We start from the raw sequence: 21,527 nt of genomic DNA, 5'->3' as shown, positions 1-21,527 counted from the left end.
CTACAGCCCTTGGGTTTAGTGAAAGATGCTTTCAGTGAGATTCAACTGCCAGTCCAGTCAGATTCTGCAGGTGGAATAGTCTTATCCTTTGCCTGAGACAGCAAAATGGCTTGGGCTGGCTCTGAACAGTAGTATAGCTGAATTCAGTCTACACTAGGTTTCAACCTTGTCCTAAAATCCTTCTTTTAAGTGCAGGAAGCAACTCTACAATGGAAAGATGAAAACATGCTGTTCTCCACTCAGCTGAGTCTCATACTACCTAGATCAAGTTAAGCACAAGACATAGGTTTATTATTCTGTTGCATCTTGGATACTAATGCCCAGTGCATTCTGGAGATTCATGCCCCTCTTCAGCCAGGTGATGTCTGCACAAGCCGTTTGATGGGATTCATCGTGGCTCCTGTCCAATGCTGTCTCAGCGGGGCATTCTTAAGCTTTCTGCCATCCCCAAAGCACTGCTGCCAGCTCTTTGTAGCAGTATAATTTTTACCTTCAGTGTCAAAGAAGAAATCGTGCAAGAACTGAATGAGAACTGGAAAGGCCTGCTGCTCTCTTCAGGCTCATATGCTGCTGGTTTCCCCTGCTGCAGACATGATAAACAACCTCAGCAGGTTCTGTCGAGCTGACTTCTCTGCTGCCAATATTTTTTTTTTTAAAAAAATGAGAAAATAACCCCAGCATTCATAAAGTGAGGTTTGGTTGGTTCAAGATAAAATTAAGCCTGTCTTTCACAGCATGATGGAATAACAGAAAAAGGCATGATATTCAGGCAAATGCTGTACATACAGAGCAGTACTTTGCCAGAGGGGAAATGAGAGGAAACCTTTCTAGCTGTGTACAGAGAAAGAGGAGGAGGGAGTTTTGTTAACATGCTTCTTAAGAGCAATGGAAGCAATTGCTACAGATGGGGTACAAAGGTCGTTTGCTGATACCATGAATTGAGAGCTAGGAAAATGTGGCATCCTGCCAACAAAAGCACTATCTTCAGTCCATGCCACACGAGTCATGCCATGCCTACACATTTGGTGCACTATACTCTGGCTCTCTGCAAAGGATTATGAAGTTATAATAGAGATTGCCTGACAGGGATGTAATGGTAAATTAAGAAGGACAGGCATTTGTCATGATAGTCATAGAATCATAGAGTTGGAAGAGACTTCAAGGGCCATTGAGTCCAACCCCCTGCCAAGCAGGAACACCAATTGACACACACACACTCCAACAGATAGCCATCCAGCCCCAAAGTAAGGAGACTCCACCACATTCCAAGGCAGTATAGGATATTGTCAAACAGCTTTGACAATCAGGAAATTCCTCCTGAGATTTAGATGGAATCGCTTTTCCTGTAGATTGAATCCATTACTCCTTGTCCTATCCAGGGCTGTGGAAAACAAGCCTGTTCCCTCTTCAATATGACATCTCTTCAGATATTTAAACATGACTATCATGCCCCATCTGAAAACTTTTTTTCATCAGGCTAAACATTCCCAGCTCCCTAAGTTGTTCCTCATAAGGCATAGCTTCTAGACCTTTCACCATTTTGGTTGCCCTTCTCTAGACATGTTCCAGCTTGTCAACATCCATCCTGAATTACGGTGCCAGAACTGGACACAATATTTAAGATGAGAACTGGCCAAAGCAGAATACAAACATGACCCCAAGGAGAATCCAGAAATATAGGCCTGTTACAGACTGCCAAAATACAGCTGCTTCAGGTCTCTTTGGAGGTATGCTATTTAAATGATGCATGCATCCTAAGAATCTGGAAGCTGCACCAAAGCTGCACTCCAGTGCTTAGGAATGGAGTGTGGCTTTGGTGCGACCTCCGGACTCTTAGGACCCATGCATCATTTAAACAGCATACCTCCAAAGAGACCCGAAGCAGCTTTATTTTGGCAGTCTGTAACAGGCCTTAGGCAGCTGTGTTGATCCATACCAACAAACTAGTTTTTATCTACACCTGAGGTAGACTTTGTGCAAAGCAAATGGGTCTAAATAGCCTATTCAGGACAAACACACCAAAAATTCATAGAAATGGGGCTGGAAGGGATTTAAAAGGTGGTCTAATAGAACTCCTTGCCATGCAAGAATGCACAAATAAAACCATACCCTCAACAATTCATAAGGAACATCTGGTCAAGATGGCAAAACCTATATTAATAAGAAGGAATAGATAATGTAGTAGAGGCTACAGCAGTTTGCTTTTGTGTGAGCTTATTGGGGAGGGCAAGAAATATTCTGAGCCTTTGTAAACATAGTGAATTGCCTCTCCCTTTGTTGCTGTGTTGTGCCTTCAGGTCAACTCAAATTTATGGCAACCCTATCCTATCCTATGGTTTTCTTGGTAAGATTTATTCAGAGGGAGTTTGCCATTGCTTTTCTTTAAGGCTGAGATAGTGTAACTTGCTCAAAGTTCTCCAATGGGTTTCTACGGTTGGGCTCAGATTCATATCCTGATCTCCCAAAGTAGTAGTCCAACATTCAAACATTTAAACCACACTGGCTCTCCCCTAAATCTTTCTAAGTGCTGAAAGAGATATAATAATAAAGGAGTTTGTTGTTTGGAGAGGGAATGACATGTGGAATTATTTTTGGTAGAAATTAAAATTCAGCATCAGCAGACCTCTGCCATTTGTCTTTTTCATTTTGAGTTTTGTGATGAATCCTAGTGAAAGGTCTGATTGAGTCAGATGCTGTCAAACCCCCCCCCCCAAAAAAAAAAAAAACACCTCTGTGATCACTCAGACAACCATAGGAAAGGCTCTAATGAGCTGTGATGGAGTCTGCAGCTACAGACAGAGGGTGCACTAAGTGAGTTTTATAGCTGTGGTTTGGGGAGGGAAGTGACAAAAGAGAGAAATTAAACTGACAATTCATAGCCTGGAGAGGCCCCAGTGCAATTTAGAGGAGCAGGTTGAGTGAATCTCAGCAATGAGCTGCATATTCCAAACCAAGGAATCTGTAGTTTACACATGGAAACCTCAAAGAGAAGGAGTACAGAGAGACAGAGGTAATTACCAAGCTACGTGTGTGTGTGTGTGTGTGTGTGTCTTCAAGTCACCTGTCAACTTATGATGACCCCATGCATTTTTCATAGGGTTTTCTGAGGTAAGGAATACTGAGAAGTGGCTTTGCCAGTTCTTTCCTCTGTAATGTAGCCTACAGCACCTAGTATTCATTGGCTGTCTCCTGCTCTTAACTCTCAGGTCCTCTGGGAAGAATCTCTAAGTTGCAATCTAAGAAAACCAGACTGGTATCGACTTCCCAGAGGATGTTTTCTGTTGCCACTCCAAAAATTTGGAATGTCCTGCCGGAGGAGATCTGCCACATAACATCTTTAGAGGCCTTTAAGAAGGCAATAAAAACAAATCTCTTCCAGCAGGCCTTCCCTAACTGACCTCCTTGGAATGTTTACTCTCCAGTTGCATAGCCGTTCCCACCGGACTGTGATCATGATTGATTTTATTGATTTTATTGGGAGCACTTTATTGGGAATTGTTGTTTTAACATCATTTTAGAGTGGGAGAAGGTTTTAGGGTGTTTTTGCTATGTTTTTACTTGTGACTTGCTGTGTAGCATTTTTATTGTTCTTTTGTTGTTACCCCCCTTGATCCAATACAGGGAGAGGCGGGATACAAATAAATATCGATCCAATACAGGGATCCAATACAGGGATCCAATACAGGGAGAGGCGGGATACAAATAAATATTATTATTATTATTATTATTATTATTATTATTATTCAATGTGTTTGTGTGTGTGCACATATGCCTTCAATTTGCCTGTCAACTTATGGTGACTTTATAAATTTCATAGAGTTTTCTTAGGCAAGGAATTCTCAGAGGTTTTTTTTTCCAGTTCCTTCCTCTGAAATCTAGCCTACAGCATCTGGTATTTGTTGGCGGTCTTCCATCCAAGTTCTAATCAGACCCGACCCTGCTCAGTTTCCAAGATCTGACAGGATCTGGTGCCTTTAGAGTATTTAGACCCTCCTTTTATGCATTTGTCCTGCACACTGTCAGATGACTCAATTTCTAAAAGACTCTGGATGTTTTATTTTTCATTTTATATATCTCCACATTCCATTTAAAGTGTGAGACAGAAATAACTCAGTTTGGCATTTTAAGTAATCCTGAACAAAGGCGAGCTCGCTTATGTATGTCCTCAATTCCTGTGAGAGCAGACACTCTAAATCAAATATCAAGCAGGCTTTTCTATTTGAAAATCTTGCCTAAGTATAGACACTGCAATGCTTATCAATGGGATTTATGTTAGTTGTAACTAACAAGTCTCATTCATTTCAATGGCTCCTCTCCAGGAAGTCATAAGACTGGATTTAGCCTAACATGATTATCACCACCACCACCAATATTATTATGAGTACTATCACTACACAAAGTCATCCTTTGGCAAGAATCTTGTTGGTGACACACACAGACGTAAGTTGTGCTATGTATATAGAGTGGGGAGATTTGAACAATGCAACAAGAGTTGTATCTAGATGATGGTGAAGATAACAGATTTCAGTATATTACACATTTGATAGCACTTTAACACTCAGAGATCAGTGTGCAAATGTGCTTGAGCATTGCTTTACATTATGACATCCCTGTGGATTGCCCACATAACTCTACTAGTGGGTTTTAAAGATATAGCTATGTTAGTCTGTAGAATTAATATGTAAAGAGATTTTGTAGCAACTTTGAGCCTAACTGAAAGAAAGAAAAAAAGAAGTTTGTAGCATAAGCTTTCATAGACTTTAGTCTACTTCTTCAGATGCTTATGGTGGAATGGAAGTCAGGGACAGACAGGAGTGCTAGTGGATGTTTATGCTACGTGTAGTATCTTAGACAGACAAACATCTAATTGGAGATAGCCTTTTTGCTTGCTGGCAGATAACGGCTTCCATGTTAGTGGCGAATTTGCTGATCCTGGTTTCAATCCAAACTGTAAAGGAGCTATTCTGAACCCTACCCCACCCCGTAATTTCAGAATCTTGGACGGCCACTTTAAAGTTCAGTCTAAGATCTGAAGCAGATTCACCACTAGCATGGAAACCACTAACAACCACTGCTACCTGGCAGCTATGAGCCTGAGGTACCAAAAAAAGGATGCTGAGAAACAGCACAATCTGTGTTATAGCACCTGCTCTGGACCCATGAAACTAACCTGCTGCCCTGTGGTGAAACAGAGGGTGCTTTCCTCTTGTCCTCAGTACTGAAGTAAGGTTTCCCTGTCTGGCAGGTTGGTTTCTGGACATAGAATGGGATAGAAAGGAGTATCATCTAGTCCATCTCATCATGGAAGATTATCGCACTGCCTTTCCTGCCAACCTGGGCATGGGCTGAAACCTTTTTAAAATGGATTTTATCACATGCCTCCATGCCCAGTCCAGAGGCATCCCGTACCATGGCACCCTATACTCGATCTGGACTTCTCTGGCACTTTTTGTAAAAGGGACTTTCCCATTCTTTTTAAAGTACGGGAGAAGACTGGATAGGGTACAGGATGCCATGATTGGGTACAGGATGCATCCGGACTGGGCATGGAGGCATGTGATAAAATTCGTTTTTAAAAGATTTCAGCTGGCGGCCAGGTCAGCAGGAAAGGCAGTGCGATAATCTCCTGGTTCACTTCAGGGAGAAAAATCTCTTCAGCCAGCCCTTCTTCAGCTGTTATGTGTATCAGATTGTGGGGAATTAATTTATTTTTTACTACAACTTCCAGAATATTACAGCCAGTGGTGTATTATTTTTTAATTGTGCCTAGTAACAGACTGGTAGCCAATGGAGTTGTTGCAACAAGGGAGTTGTATGCTCCCTGTAGCCAGCTCCAGTTAACAGCCTGGCTGCAGCTCTTTAGACCAGCTGAAGTTTCTGAGCACTTTTCAAAGGCAGCCCCACATAGAGTGCATTACAGTGATCCAGGAAGGATGTAACCAAGGCATGTACCACTGTGGCCAGATCTGATCTCTCCAGGAACAGGCCCAGCTAGCACACAAGTTTTACCTATGCAAAAGCACTCCTGGTCACCGCTGATACTTGGGCTTCCCAGAGTCCAGAAGTACCTCCAAACTACGAACCCGAGTTTTCAGGGAGAGTGTAACACAGGCTGTATCCCTATTCCCAGATCTGTCTTTCGACTAACCAGGAGCACCTCTTTCTTGCCTGGATTAAGCCTCAATTTGTTTGCCCTCAGTACAATGGCCAGACACCAGTTTAGGACAGGAACAGTTTCCTTGGAATTGGGAAAGAGTGATAGAGCTGGGTATCGTCAGCATACAGGTGACACCCTACTCCAAAACTCCAGACAGCCTCTCCCTGCAGTTTCATGTAGATGTTAAATAGTATAGGGGACAACATTGAGCCGCGAGGGACCCCACAGGCCAGTGGTCAAGGAGTTGAACAGGAATCTCCCAGCACCACCTTCTGAGACCACCCCTACAGGAAAGAATGGAGCCACTGTAGAACAGTACCTCCAAGCCCCATCCCAGAGAGGTGACTCAGAAGGATACCATGGTTGATGGTATTGAAAGCTGCTGAGAGGTCCAGCAAAACTAACAGGAACACACTCCCCCTGTCTAGATCCCTGTGTAGGTTATCCACAAAGGCAACCAAAGCTGTTTCTGTCCTATAACCAGGCCTGAAAACAGACTGACATGGATCTCGATAATCCATATCATCCAGGAATGCCTGGAGTTGGGAAGCCACCACATGCTCCAAGACATTGCCCAGAAATGTAAGGTTGGAGACTGGTCTGTAATTATCTAGTACAGTAGGATTCAGGGAAGATTTTTTCAAAAGAGGTCTTACCACAGCCTCCTTCAGGCATGTTGGGACCCTGCCTTGTTGTAAAGAGGCATTAATCACATCCCTTATCCACTCTGCCAGTCCTCTTCCAGCCTGTTTAATAAGCCAGGAAAGGCTTATTATCCATGTAGTGGCTCTCACCTCTCCAAGGATCCTGTCCATATCCACAGGCTGCACAAATTCAAATCCATCAGTGCTGGACAAGCAGGAGCTTGTTGTTCAGGTGGTAAACCTTTGTCCAGGTTGTACTGTTTCAGAAACCATGTGCAGCCTCATGTGATTGGTTGTGAGTCTACACTACTCTGTTATAGTACTTTCATAGCACTTTTTCATTTGACTTTATTTTTTAGAGAGAAACACTCAAAATACTCTAGGTTACACAGTAACAGTTATAACCATTTCCTATCACTTTAACTGCCGTAACTCCCCCAAAATTATTTTGAGATTTTTAGTTTGCCAAGGTACTTAGAATTAACTGCTCAGGAACCCTACGCCACTCCCTTCAACTATAGCACTGAAACCAGAGAATTCTAAGTTACCTCACCAAACTATGCCAGGACTGCACAGGATGCAAACACCAAAATTGAACATTTATTGAATTATTATTTTTGTGATCAAGTAGCATGGCTACACTTGATTGTTTTTTTTAATATCATATAAAGTAAAGATGAACATCTTTTTCATGTAGAAAATAAACAGGGCCACAATTTTATATCACTGTCTATGTTGCATAACTTTACACTTACTTAGCTACATAGCAGAGGTGCTAAAGAAGCTTCTAGTGAATTACAAACATGTATATCAGGGCACCTGGGCTGTATTGATGCACTCTCTAGCCATTGTCCAGATGGTCACTGGGAGTGCCTGATACACATCAGTGCCTGTTGTAACATTTTCTTTGCTGGGTCCCCTACATCATAGTGTCACAGCAGCCTCTTGCTGAACAAGGACACAGAGAAACTGTTTCCTGCAAATGTAGGTCTTATGTAAATGTTAAGTCCAATACTGAATGCCTGCCCATGTCCTTAAGATTCATTAAGATTCAGTGTGCATTCATTAATATTGAAACATGCTTTGTTTTAATGTGAAGAATATGGTCTGTATACTGGACAGTCACACAAACATTTATCCTCCATACTACAGAATTAATGCAGTTTGACACTGCTTTAACTGTCATGGCTCCATCATGTGGACTCCTGGGATTTGTAGTTCATTGTGGCACTCTCTGACAGCAAAGGCTAAATACCTTACAAAACTACAAATCCCAGAACTCCATAGCATTGAACCATGGCAGTTAAAGTGGTGTCAAACTGTATTAATTCTGCTGTGCAGATGTAACCAGAGGTGTGTGTCATGCTGTTCTGTGAGCACTCATTTACCATCACCTCCATTGGTCTTATGGTTTCCTCATATCAACCATTATGATGATAGCCTATTGATAAGTTATACAGAATAGTGGTTATTTCTAATCTCCCATTTCTTGGAATAAGCATTTTTTGTGTTCATTGTGCATTTTCTAAAAAATGCTTGAGGCCTCATTTAATTCTAGTTATTCTTTGCCAAAACTTGACCAATATTTCTTCTGGGTATTCTAGACTGTTGTTAATTACTACATTGACGCCCAGAAATGTTGGTTCAGTGGAGTTTACTCAAATGTTGCACTCAAGTGAAGCCAGATTGAATGATTTCTTATTGTTGTGGGTTTTGTCTAGAAGCCATGTTATATTGCTGTTTTGCTTGACTGTTTTCTTTAGCTCTTCACCTTTGGTTGGAGGGAAGACATCCGGCCAGGAGAACCTCTTCACACCAGAAAATTCTGTTTTGATGCTGTTTCACATAGTAGTTCTGTCACACTTTATGACTGCCATGGTATGAAGGGCAATCAGCACTGGAGCTATAGGAAGGTTGGTATTATTTAATGTTGTTTAAGCATCATTGTGTCATAACTTTTGGGTGACTCACTGTACCTTCTAATGTATTCGTTCCATCAAAAAGTTTTCATGCTATACATCATCTTGGCTCAGTTTAAACATGCAGAGACAGAGACATTCTGAAACATAACTGTATAGACTTCTCTTCTTTCAGCACAATGTAGGGCTGTCGTTATTTGGGTCAAAGTTAAAATTCCTCTGAAAGTTGCTTTGCTGTTCTAATACTTTAAGACATGTGAGTCCTTTTAACACAGACGGCCCTGAAAAAAAAATATATTCCATGTGATGGGCAAGAAAAGCTTCCCAGGGAACTAAGTATTATTGTATAATATTTCTGTACTGTAAGGGTTGCTGTTGGCAGATATACAAAATGTTGCAAAGATCAACCCTGCATTTAATGAAACAAAATGGTTTATAATTTAAGGGTCACTGGGCCAAGATGTCAACTGCATTTGAAGCCATTTTATATAGCGCTAAAAATAGGTGAGCTGTGACGGAATCTGTGCATGACCTTTACTTGTTCACATTTTCTAGTTACCATAACAATGCTTTGGAAGCATATGATTGATTGCACATGTAGAGAGCACCAAGCAAGAGCCCTTGACTAACCTTCCCATTGCAAGCCTCACTGGAGCTGTTGTAGATGTCGGGAGTCTTTAAAATGCTGGTGCTCTACACTCATGTATCCATCACCACAGCATAAATTTCTTGGCATCCACTCTTTTCCCCATGATTAAAGGTCTACAATCCTGTGGATAGTTTCTTTGAGAGTAAGCCCCTTTTTCTATTATCAGTGGCAAGAATGGCCATCACTGAGAAATGGAAATACACTGAGGAAGTAATAATAATAATAATAATAATAATAATAATAATAATAAATTTTATTTATATACCGCTTTTCCAAAAGATCAAAGCGGTTTACATAGAGTTTAAAACCAATTACAAAGCACATCATAAAATAGATAAAACCAAGAGATCTTCTCCACCCAGTAGAGGAGGATGTGGGATCTGGCATTAAATGAAAAATTAACAGCTAAGTGTAAAGGTCTCTGAAGAAAACTAGGGCAGAAATGTTTATTGGGACATTCATTGCTTCTGTAAACAAATCTTTCATTTAGAATGTGCTGGAAAATTTATTACATCTTTGGAAGGTTAGAATATAATCACTCTCTTTTTGGTCATAGGATCTTGTGCTTACATTTTGCATTTTATATTTTCATTTTTGTTATGACAAATAAAGAAATTGAAGTAAATCTAATTGACCACAATGAGATGTACTATAAGATGTACTGTGAAACACAGCAGATTATCACACCAGGGAAAATGACAGGAGCATAGTGGGATGCTCCCATCACTATCGTGCTAGTGTGCTAAAATTATCAGACAATGTCATACGACATCACCATAATCCTGTTATTAAAGAATAAAGAGGAATTCTATGACCACTTTTTATTCATGGGACTTTCCCGTGAATAAAAAAGCAGCGGTAAAATTCCTCTTTATTCGCATGATAACAATGGGATTATGGCAATGTCACATGACATCATTTTATAATTTTAGCACACTAGCACAACAGTGACGGGAGCATCCTGATATGTTCATGTCACTTTCCCTGGTGTGATAATCTCCTACTATGAGACCTACTCCCACCTCCCACCCACCCCTATCTACACAAGAACCTATCACCACCACCTACATAATCTGCATACTCTCCAGCTGTCCTGATTTGGCAAAGACTAAATTAATCCTCTATCATCCCACTTTTTAAGATGTTTTAAAAATGACCCAGTTTCTCTCTCCTCCCCTCCTTTGTCCTCAGTCTATTTCAGTTGATGAAAACTGAGTTCAACATGCAAAAATAGTTTGCACTCAGTTTAGCAGAGGTGAGAGGAGAGGAGTTTCCTTGTAAACTTGAGAAAAGCAAACTGTTGCAGCCTTTTCGTGCTTGTGTGTTCTTCCTGATTAAAAATAAGTTGTGCATTTTGACCACACTCTGACATTGCTTGGCCACATGTTTCCCAGAAATGTTGCATGTTGTACATGTACTGCTTGACATCCTCACAGAGCCCAAGACACAGTTCTGTTGCAGAACAAGGCAACCCTGTACTGCCCTTCCTAAATTCCCACCCAACTCTTCCATACCTCACAGGGGGACAGAGGGCTGGATAAGAATAGATCCATGATATGGGTGTACAGTGTGGTTTGTTTCATTGCTCTGAAAAGGGCCTCTGTTGTACTGCTTGAAACTCTGTGATGTCTGGTTGCTGTACCAGCAGTGGGACTAGGGAGGGTGCTTGAAGTGAAGTGACCTCACATTGTTATCTTAACAAGGCTTTTCTAGATCCATCACCGCCACCCTGCCAGCAGGGCTTTCTAGTTTGAAATGATTCGCCAAAGCATTTATCAGCACAGACAGAGACTGGAGTCAGAGTTACACAGTTCAGCTGTTTTGACAGTCATTTATTCCTTCTTTCCAGGGAACTGTGAGCACTGTAGATATGTAATTGGGGTGGGAGGCAGGAAACTGAAGATGCTCCTGAATAGAATTCCTCAGCTCTTCCTCTGATTACAAATTCCCAAGATTTCTATGGGGAAAGTATTGCAGTTAAACTGATAAAAAACGAGTACTATTCTGTTGGTTGGAAGAAGCAGAATAAACAATTTCATGGGATAAAAGGAGTGTAGAGCAAGGTTTGGAATCAGCATAGAATGAGGAATACCCCAGAGAGGAGGGAAATAGCAGGTAGGAAATCTACCAGGATTTCTGTTCTCTCAAACTGTGGAAGGCAACATCTTGAGGTTTTTATCTGAAAGTGTGCATCCATTAAAACCTTCTGTGGGTAGCATAGAGGAGACCCTGTTGCCATTTATGTGGTGTGTTTTGTTCATCAGTTTTGTTTACTGTTTACATTGCAACCAGAGACAGAGCAGACGTCCTAGGTGAACTCATCCAAGCTGAGCTGCCAGATTGGTAAGGCAGCTAGAAAAGATGTCCTGGATCCTAAATATACACATGCTGGCACAGTGGAGAAAGCTCCATGGATGCCAGATAAGAATTTGACTTAGCACGGCTCCAGTCACAGGATTTTGCTCAAAAACCAAAGTCGATGTATTTCTTTGCTTATCGAAGCTGCTGGCAAGAAGCTTGATGAGTTGAAACACCTCATTGGTGCCTAATGTACCAGGTGTTTGAGAGATGGAGGAAGGGGTGAAAACATAGTTCTAGCATTGTCATCTGATTTTTGGCTCATGACATTTTTAATTTGGAACTCACACTGGGGGATCAGAATAAAATAACAACCATACAGTGGCATGTGCCAGTAACTGATGGATAAAGCTCTCTTCTCTCTGCTGCTATATTTTTTTTATTGTTTGTGGGGCTGAGATGGTACATGAGATTTCTCAGTCAAAAATGTATGTTTCTGATTGATAAATTCTTCAAAAATTGTTTTTATAAAGCAAGTGCTGACCAAAGTGGAGCTATATACCACTAATCTGATAGCAACCAATCCTCTCTGATCATATAGGACATTATCAGACAAGGGAAATTGGAAGTATAATTCAATAGCATTCCGAACGCAATCATGGGGTTTAATGTTATTGCGTGATAGACTACCACACACAATTTCGGGCAATGGGAAGTCAGTCCAAACACAATCATGGGCTTTCACGTTATTGGATGAGAGGTGATCACATGCAATTTTGGGCAATGACAAGCTATTTTCAGGCAATGGGAAGTCTTTTCAAATGCAATTTGAATTCACATAAATTCGCTGAAATAGCAAATTCACGTGAATGCGTTCTGGCCCACTTTCTTTTCATTCGAAATTAAGAGAAATTCCTCACATGTGATAAGCTCCATAGGCAAACACTTATGGTTAGCTATAAATTGTTCAGCAAGGATCTGTTGTAAAAACAGAAAACCTAAATCAGTTATTTTGCTTTTGGGGTCCCCAGCCTGGGGTGCTCACACCCCCAAAAGATGTGAGATGGAATTTCAGGGGGTGCAACAAAGAGTGGCTTGAGTCATGAGTTGCAAGTCACAGGCAGACTTATGGATCTCAGTCAACAAGAAATCTCAGTGTTTTGACAAAATCATGAATGAGAAGCAGGACCAAAGAAGCCATTGAATTTTATATTCACAATTGGGCTTTTTTACTGTTTTACTGTTTAGAAATTGGAGAGACTTTGTGTGTTGCAGTAACAAATAAATTAGGCCTTGCAAATTGTAGCAAGGCGCTGCTATCCTGGCTGAGTGCTCTGATTTACCCAGAGCCCTTACTACTTGCCAGGAGATGTACCCACCAAAACTGGAGAATTTGTGCCCTTGTCTCGCACTTGGAACTGACCCACAAAAACTGGAAATTCATGGTCAGGCCCTGAGATCTAGCAACTCTAGTCCTAGTATACCTGCAGCCAGTCAACTGCTGCTCCCCAAAATCAGCACACATCCCTGTGCCTGCTCCTGGGTGGGAATCATTCGTTGGAAGGTTTCAACTTGCCATGAAATACTGGGCAGTTTGCAATATATCCTATGAAGAGATGAGGTATGGGATGCAGCCTCCAGACATTTGCTCACATAGTCCATTGAACTCAGAGCTTGGGGAAGTTGCATTTTTGGATTACAAGGCAGATAATTCTCCAGTCAGCATATCATGTGGGGATTCGGGGAATTGTAGTCCAAAAATGTAAATTTCCCAGACTCTAGGTGAGATGTGTAACAGGGCGTCATATCTCTCTCTCTCTCTCTCTCTCTCTCTCTCTCTCTCTCTCTCACTCCTCTTATTGGAAAAGACAGACCTGCTTTATGAAACACCAAAGGGTTCCTTTATTTTCCTCGTGCCCAGCAAATCCTGTGAAGGTTTCAGAGCATGAAAAGCAGAGCTGTCAGTTTCACCTTTTCTCCAAGCCATCAGAGACCAATCCCTGTGTCAGATCAGGTAAATGCAAGAATGAGCCAATTCCAGAGAGAGTAAGGCATACAGCAAGAGCCAGTAGGACAGAAATAGGAGCATAGTAGGCTGCAGACAGGATCAGACATCATGCAGAGTAGATTATCCAAAGAGCTAAAGCTAGAGTGAAGTAAAGCAGATATTGGAATCACAATGCTTATTCAATGGAGGATGAAGCACAAGGGTAAAAACAGAGGTTGGAATGGCATTTTTAAGGAGTGCGTTAGTTGTATATTCCTGCATGGCAAAGGGTTTGACTAAATGGCCCTTCAGTTCCCTTCCAGTTTGAAGACTCTGTGATTCTAGGATTCTAGGACAGAGCTAAGCAAGGCATCAGCAAAAAAGGCCAAAGTCTGAGTGGAAATCCAAAGCCAAGTAGAATATTGCTCAGCTAAAAGTCTTGGCCTACAATAGTATGGTAGTAAATGTTGAAGTACAGGGATTCATCATAATGGTCCCATAAGCATGGCCTGAAGAAGAGTTCTAAACTGTCAGCAGTTGTGTTGATCCATATTCACAAACCATTCCAAGCCATTTTAATCATCAGTGAAACAGGTGTTGATCTAAACTGTCTGTTCAAGACCCTCAAATACTTTGGAGATTATAACATACAACTATTCCTGATGGTATAGATATACACTTAACCTGTCAATGACAGATCTTACCACATTCTCCATAGGCAGCCCGTATACAACCTAGGCTTATCCCATGACTTTTCAACAACGGGAAAATCCCATTCTTGAAAAGCTACAGGATAAGTCCACGTTGCATACAGGCAGCCTATGGGCTGTCTATGGGGAATGCTATAAGATCTCTCATTGACAGGTTAAACACATGTCTGTCCCATCAGGGATAATCACGTGTGATAATCTCCCCTGTATGATAACGGATAATTCACAATAATACAGCGCGCCCGCGCCATACGCAGGCGTGCCATACGTGGCCTTGAGCATACGTGCTCAAGCTGCGGGGTGCACATGGGGCAGAAGGGGCGGCGCGTCCCATTCAATTGAATGGGCGTGCGTGCCCGTTGCGCCCGCGCACTCCCGCGCCGCCGCGCCACCGCACACGAACCCCATTGTTTCCAATGGGGCTCGAGCATAGGCGGAATTCGCCTTATGCGGCGGGATCCGGAACGGATCCCCCACGTAAGGCAAGGACGGACTATATATTGTTACTGTGAAAATTCATCCCCCAGCTCCCACTATGTATAAGATTTTCAACTAAACCCAGAGGGTAAAGGGATGCCTGAGGGAGAATGTCATCATCCCTGTAATCCACAAGTCGCAGAGATCTGACCCTATGAGCACTGCTTCCACTATATTAGAGTTGGCCTATAAACATATACTCTATCTGGGTCATTGAAATCAAGTTAGTAGGTTCTCACATTCAGCATATCTTCAGGTCTGACCAAAGAGATAAGGAATGAATACGTAGGGCTGTGAAAGCCCATTCTGAGGGGTCCATTAGACAGTGCTTGGGAAAGTTGTCTGGAATTCTGTAGGAGCTACTTAGCTATGTAACCACATTAGTTATGTAGCTAAGTAGTGTCTCTTGGATCAAACCACCCCCATCCCCACTTACCAAGCAGCAGCTACTGCTAGCAACAGGGGTCTTTCCCCAGTCAGCCAAAAAACAACTGATGTTTCCACCCCTCCCATGTGTGATCATAGCGTCCCTGCCACAATGGTCCCTTGCACATGAGAACACTTACAGGGTGGGTGGGTGGTTAAGTGGGTGGAAATGTCAGTCAGCTGCTTCTTGATTGACAGGGGAAGAAACCCCTGTTACTAGCAGCAGTTGATGCTCAGTAAGTGGGAACTGGGGTACTTTCATAGTCCCTATATAGTCCCCAAAGCAGTGAATATATAAGGATCCTAAATACGAACTCTAGGTTATGAATGCATAACCACTGTTCACCAGCCAACACGGCCTTGGCCCATCTTTTCTGGTATTCTAGGAGGCGTAGGCCAAAAAAAAAAAGGGGGGGGATTGGATAACCAGCAAGTTGCCAGCAGTTAACATGCATACAAGACTTAATATCAAAAACACTTTATATGGCCTTCTGCAAATCTGAGCCATATACTAGCTTTGTGTTGACTTTAGACTGATATTTCCTTTGATTTCTCTTTTGGCCATTTATCTCATCCAGTGCAGTTCAGTAGTAGTGATCAAGGGTCTCCTTTTCCAGCACTAGGCCTATGAATATACAACTTCAAAGGAAGTTCTGGAAATATGTGAGTTATGTGAAACTTTTCATACCTGGGACATAGAAAATTAATCATGCTTTAAGTCCTGTTGAAATTAAGTTATTTGGAAGCTCACTGATTTCTACTTATAGTGCCAGCAACTGAACATGTATATATTTTATATAAGAAATAAAATTCCCTCTCAGGTAACAAGTGGTTATTGCCTACATTTCTCAGCCTTGGAGATATTCCTACCAAATGCATGAATCATTTGGCTATCACAGTATTCAAATCATATTTGAATAAATTTGGAGTAGTCTACTGATCTCTTCTGCTAAATGTTTAACAGTTTTGCAGCTCTATAAGAAACTACCATCAGAGTGAACTACTATGTTTAGTTCTTGGGATGAGGTGAGCCCTTAAGCAGTAGATGGAGATCTGTAGCAACTTCCAGATATTCCTCCTGAGCTCTTTGGATGTTTCATTTTGTTCCTAACTACCTTGCCCTTCCTCCATGTTAGACAAGATACTGCTTGGGGTGTGGTGCAGGACATCATTCCATTTCAGGAAGGTTCTGCTGCAGGAAGTTTAAGCTGCCATGTTCAGCCTTGTACATGAGATCAGAGTAGGCAGCATCTTGTTGTTTGCCACAAGCACCATGGGACAGTGCTAAGAAGTATAATGCAACATTGGACCAGTTCTTTCAGTCACTGCTCATATTCCAAATAATATTCCAAATCATTTATATGCCCATTATTAGACAGATGTATTCATTAACAATATAATTCAAGTTCCAATGAAATTTTAATCCCAACTGATCCTGCTAGAAGAATGTGTACTGGGCCTGATTTATTATTTTAAATAATGTGTATAATTCTATTGGTTTATTGACAGTACCACCTTTTGCAGACAACACTGCATAGTATTCATGCTGTTGAACATGAATAAGTCTATGCATGTCCCAGCCCAAAATAGACTGTTCTCAGCACTGACAGGCCTGAAAACCCACTGGGAGGCTGTAGGCAGATCTGGATTCAGTCCCCTCACTGCTCCCAATGTCCTCAGAGTTTACTAAGCCAAATGCCTATTAGGAGGGTTGTGTCACTCTCTTCAGATCTTGACATGTTACTTTGAAAAAGCAATTAGTTCTTCTTTGCTCGTTCTTTTAAAATACGTGTGTGTGTGTGTGTGTGTGTGTGTGTGTGTGTGTACGCGCGCATGTGTCAGAGTAGTTTGAGTGCCAGACTATGACTCTGGAGACCAGGGTTCAATTCCCAGCTTGGCCATGAAGCCCACTGAGTGTCCTTAGGTAAGTAACATGCTTTCAGCTTCAGGGGAATGCAATGGCAAACCTCCTCTGAACAAATCTTGCTAAGAAAACCCCATTATTGGGTCGCCTTAGGGTCACCATAAATCAGAAACAACTTGAAGGCATACAACAGACATGGTGCAATCATTGAGCATAGAGAGTTGTGACAGAAACTGGAGCTCAACAAATGCTGCAGATGTACTGCAGAAATAATGCAATTTAACATTACTTTAACTGTAATAGCTCCATTCTATGGAATTTTGGGCTTTATAGTCTGTTGTAGCACCAGAGCTCTCCAAAAAGAAGGCTAAATATCTCTCAAAACTACAAATCCTAGAATATCATACCTTTGAGCCATGGCAATTAAAGTGGTGTCAAACTGCATTATTTCTGCAATGCAGATGCAGCCAATGGCGGGATACAAACCGCCACTTTGCGGCGCTTCCCCGCCGGCGCCATTTGCTCCGTGCAGGAGCTGCAGCAGCCAAACCGCGCGGCTCCCACACGGAGCAAAAAAGAAGCTCCATTTCGGAGCTTCTTCTTGCGGCGCACTGATGACGTCGCGAAGCGCCGCTGGCGCATTTGCGACGTCATAGGCACCGCAACACGTCTGGACACTATGCGTCCAGTACGTAAAGATGGCGGCGCCCATGTGGAAGGGGCGCCGCCATCTTGTATGTATTGTATACGTACTAGGGTTAGGGGGGTGCGGAAGCACCACCCCTTCCTAACCCTAGTACGTATACAATACGTACTATATGGCAGTGTGTATCCCGCCAAAGTTTTGGTAATTACTTTTTGTTACCTCTAGAAGAGGTTTGGGTGAAGGGCAGCTCTGGGACCACATGGGCTGTTTCTGCAGCCCTCAACCCCTCCAAATCCCCCAAATTACCCTTTCTGGTGCAAAAAATACCTAAATGATGAATTGTCTCTTCTAGAAACTACCATGACTGGCAGTTCACCTTCTGAGCAGGTTGCAAGGCACTCCTTGCATTGTTTAAATTCAAGCTGGAATGTGTCCTCAAGAAGATAAGATTGAGAGGTGACATGATAGCCATTTTTAAATATGTGAAAGAATGTTATGTAGAAAATTAAGCAAGCCTGTTTTTTGTTGTTCCAGAGACTAGAACATGTATTGCTGAACTTAAATTATAAGAAAAGAGATTCAATAATATTAGGAAGAAGTTCTTAATTGTAAGAACTATCAGACAGTGGAATAGACTGTCTTGAATGGTGATGAACTCACCTTCTTTAGAGGCTTTAAACAAAGGTTGGAAGACAATGTTTCAGGAATGTTTTTGTTGTGTATGGCAGAATAGACCAGATGGTACTTACCCTCCTTTCCAGCAGTATGATTCTACCCTTCTACGGAAAATTTCCAATTTTTCAAAACCAGAAAAGAGAGGACTTCCAGCAACCTTTGCTTTTTGCTTTCCTTTTCATGGCATATTTTTTGGCAGTGTACATGCAACGCCACAGCATCCCAGGGACAGGAAATTGGCTTCCAGGCCACAGTTGGCAAAACTCTGGTTTAGAACTAAAACATTGAAGGCACAGTAGGTTTCTCATTTGTAATCTCATCAAGCACTGCATCCACACATCCTCCTCTACCATATCAAGCTTGCCTGGAATGAACAGAGATGGCATGGAGCAGTGCCTGGTGAATCACATCTTCTGCTTCCTTACTAAGACTCTCACTATGTATATCAGTGTCTAATACTGTGTTTTATCATGTGGACACTTAGTCTTATTGGGACTCTACTGAGACTAACACTCATTTCACAGAAATGACTGCAGCCAGCAGGTGATAATGGCTTTCGTTGACTACTGACCTTGGCTGTAGTTAAAGCAATGGCCTAGAAGAAAAGAAAGGAATCTTGTCTTATTACTATTCACCTGAACTGCCTAGGCCTGCCTGTAAGTCCATAATCTTATAGTAAAGAGTGTCCTACTAAAATTGTATGCTTGCTCTACAGAAGGAAAGGGAGCAAATATATTTTTGCTCTTCCCACAAATAACAAAAAGTTACAGGAAATGGTTAGAAATGTCTCCTTGCTTTTTGTTACTGTAGCATGGCGCTTCTTATTACTTTAGCTATGTTACAAGTCACAGTATGGTGCTAATCTTAGTGGGGTTTTGCTAACAAGGACATTTGGGAGTTTTGCTAACAAGAAAGAAGAAGAGGGGGGAAGGAGGATTGAAACATATTGGGCAAAACTACCTTGCAACTGCTGTTTTTTAAAAGAAAAGAATCTTCAGAAAGAAACACATGCTGTTGTAACATTCACATGTTCATTTAAGTGAAATGAAATAGCTTCATTCTTGTTCTTTTGTGGTTTCTCGATTACTGGAAACTATTGATTTAAATGGAAGTTTTAAACTATGCTTTATAAAAATATACTAGTCACAGTTTCAGCCAATAATTCTTTCTATTGAATTCCTCTCCACCGCCACCAAATTTTGATTTTTTTTCAAACTAACATAAAATTCTCCATGCTACAGTATGTTGAGTTCTCAGTGTTAACTCCCCACCCAATAAATATGTATTTTTTAAAAAAAAATTGTTTTTGTACTCCTGCAAATCTTGGAGTTCCCTTAAGTGGGCATTTACCTCCTTCTTGGTAAACCCCATTTGGATCTAATATTTTTGACACTCACCACCTAAGTTCACTTTTAGAAGTTTGCTGTTTGAATGATTCTTTCCTGTGCAAGTGGACTAGAGAGCTCTGTTGGCACACTTCCATTAGGACCCCCTTCCACTTGGCGTGGAATGAGATTTACTGTAATATGCAGAAAAATATATAGAAATGTATACAGATAATTTTGGGGAGTTAAGAAATTAATGAAATAGGATAAATATATGAAAGTAATAGTTATTGGTAAATTAGCAATTCTGGAAGTGTTGTGTTGGTCGTGCTGTTTCTTCTTTTTCTTTCTTTTTTGTATTTTTTGTTGTTGTTTATGTGGTTTATCTGTATTTAAGTACATTTTTGTTAGTAATTGTTAATTTGTAATCTAGTCTGATTCACTTTATTTTTATGGGAAATGCATTTTATTTTAATAAAAATTAAATTTGGAAAAAAGGAAGCCCTTCCTCTTCCATGTGCAACCCACCTAGGAAACAGGAAGAACGGTCACCCTTCCAGAATAAAAACAGCTGCTGGGTGGTGTCTAGAAGCCTCTAGGAATTATTGTGCAAGAAGATATTGAATAATTGTTTCCATAATTACCAAAACGTTCATACACAATCATAATAGGAGATGTCACTTTTGTATGTCACTAACATAATTCCAGTCTGTTATTTCAAAATCACCTTTCAAATGCCAGTGGGTTGAGAAATGTTGCTTACCTTCACTATTTTCTGAGAATAATTTGCTAATTGTTTTTACTTTTTTAAAAAAACCTAATATGTTATTAACAACTAATATATTATTAATATGATTGTGTGTTCCTGCACGGAAGGGGGCTAGACTGGATGGCCCTTATGATCTCTTCTAACTCTATGATTCTATGGTGTATTCTATGATTCTATGTAATGTTTTTGTTGTGTGACTTCAAGTTGATCCTGATTTGTGGTGAGCCTAAGGTGACAATATCATGGGGTTTTCTTGGCAAGATTTGTTCAGAGGAGGTTTGCCATTGCCTTCCCCTGAGGCTGACAGCATGTGACTTGCCCAAGGTTACCCAGTGAATTTCATGGCCAAGCAGGGAATTGAACCCTGGTCTCCAGAGACATAGTCAGACTATTATTATTATTATTATTATTATTATTATTAATAACCTGCCTTGATCCAACACAGGGAGAGGCGGGTTATAAATAAATTATTATTGTTATTCTTGTTGTTGTTGTTATAGTCCAATATTCAAACCACTACACCATGCTGGCTCTCATTAACACAAATTACAATCAATTAATATTAGAATTCCACTAAAACCCAGTTAATAGAAACAAATTAATTTCTGAATTAACATTTATGGATTTTTCTTTGTCACTTGTGTTTCCACATACTTCGATTGAGCCTAAATCACTTGGGTGTAGCTCATGGAAATCGATGTACTTTAAAATGAGCTGCAATATACTGGTCTCAGAAGGATATGTACTGTTGTATAGAGAACTAGCATAGTTGAAAGGCTTGAATGTTGGACTAGGACCCTAGGAGACCAGGGTTTGAATCCCCCATCTGGCCATGGAAACCCACTGTGTGATCTTGGGCAAGTCATGTTTTCTCAGCCTCAGAAGAAGGCAATGGCAAAAAAAAAAAACCCTGGGCAAATTGTGCCAAGAAACCCCTGTGATATGGTCACCATAAGTGAGAAATGCCTTGAAAACACACAA

The 21,527-nt window shown here is 41.2% G+C and overlaps 1 protein-coding gene across 4 annotated transcripts in view; it reads left to right on the top strand.

Annotated features, from left to right (window-relative positions):
- GALNTL6 (polypeptide N-acetylgalactosaminyltransferase like 6) overlaps window positions 1-21,527 on the top strand; it is a 648,223-nt gene that overhangs the window by 614,683 nt on the left and 12,013 nt on the right. For 3 of the 4 annotated variants that reach the window (XM_089525481.1, XM_089525480.1, XM_089525478.1), the window contains one exon: window positions 8,565-8,714. The exons of the other annotated variant lie outside the window; for it this stretch is intronic. In XM_089525481.1, the coding sequence (XP_089381607.1) occupies window positions 8,565-8,714 (150 nt within the window). The remainder of the gene's footprint in view (window positions 1-8,564; window positions 8,715-21,527) is intronic. 4 annotated transcript variants of the gene reach the window in all.

Source organism: Sceloporus occidentalis, unplaced genomic scaffold (genome assembly GCF_023333645.1).
Source record: "Sceloporus occidentalis isolate IW3139 unplaced genomic scaffold, rSceOcc1.0.p SCAF_5, whole genome shotgun sequence".
Lineage (NCBI taxonomy): Eukaryota > Metazoa > Chordata > Lepidosauria > Squamata > Phrynosomatidae > Sceloporus > Sceloporus occidentalis.
Note: the sequence above shows the minus strand (reverse complement) of the source record. Positions and strands in the feature narration are given on the sequence as shown.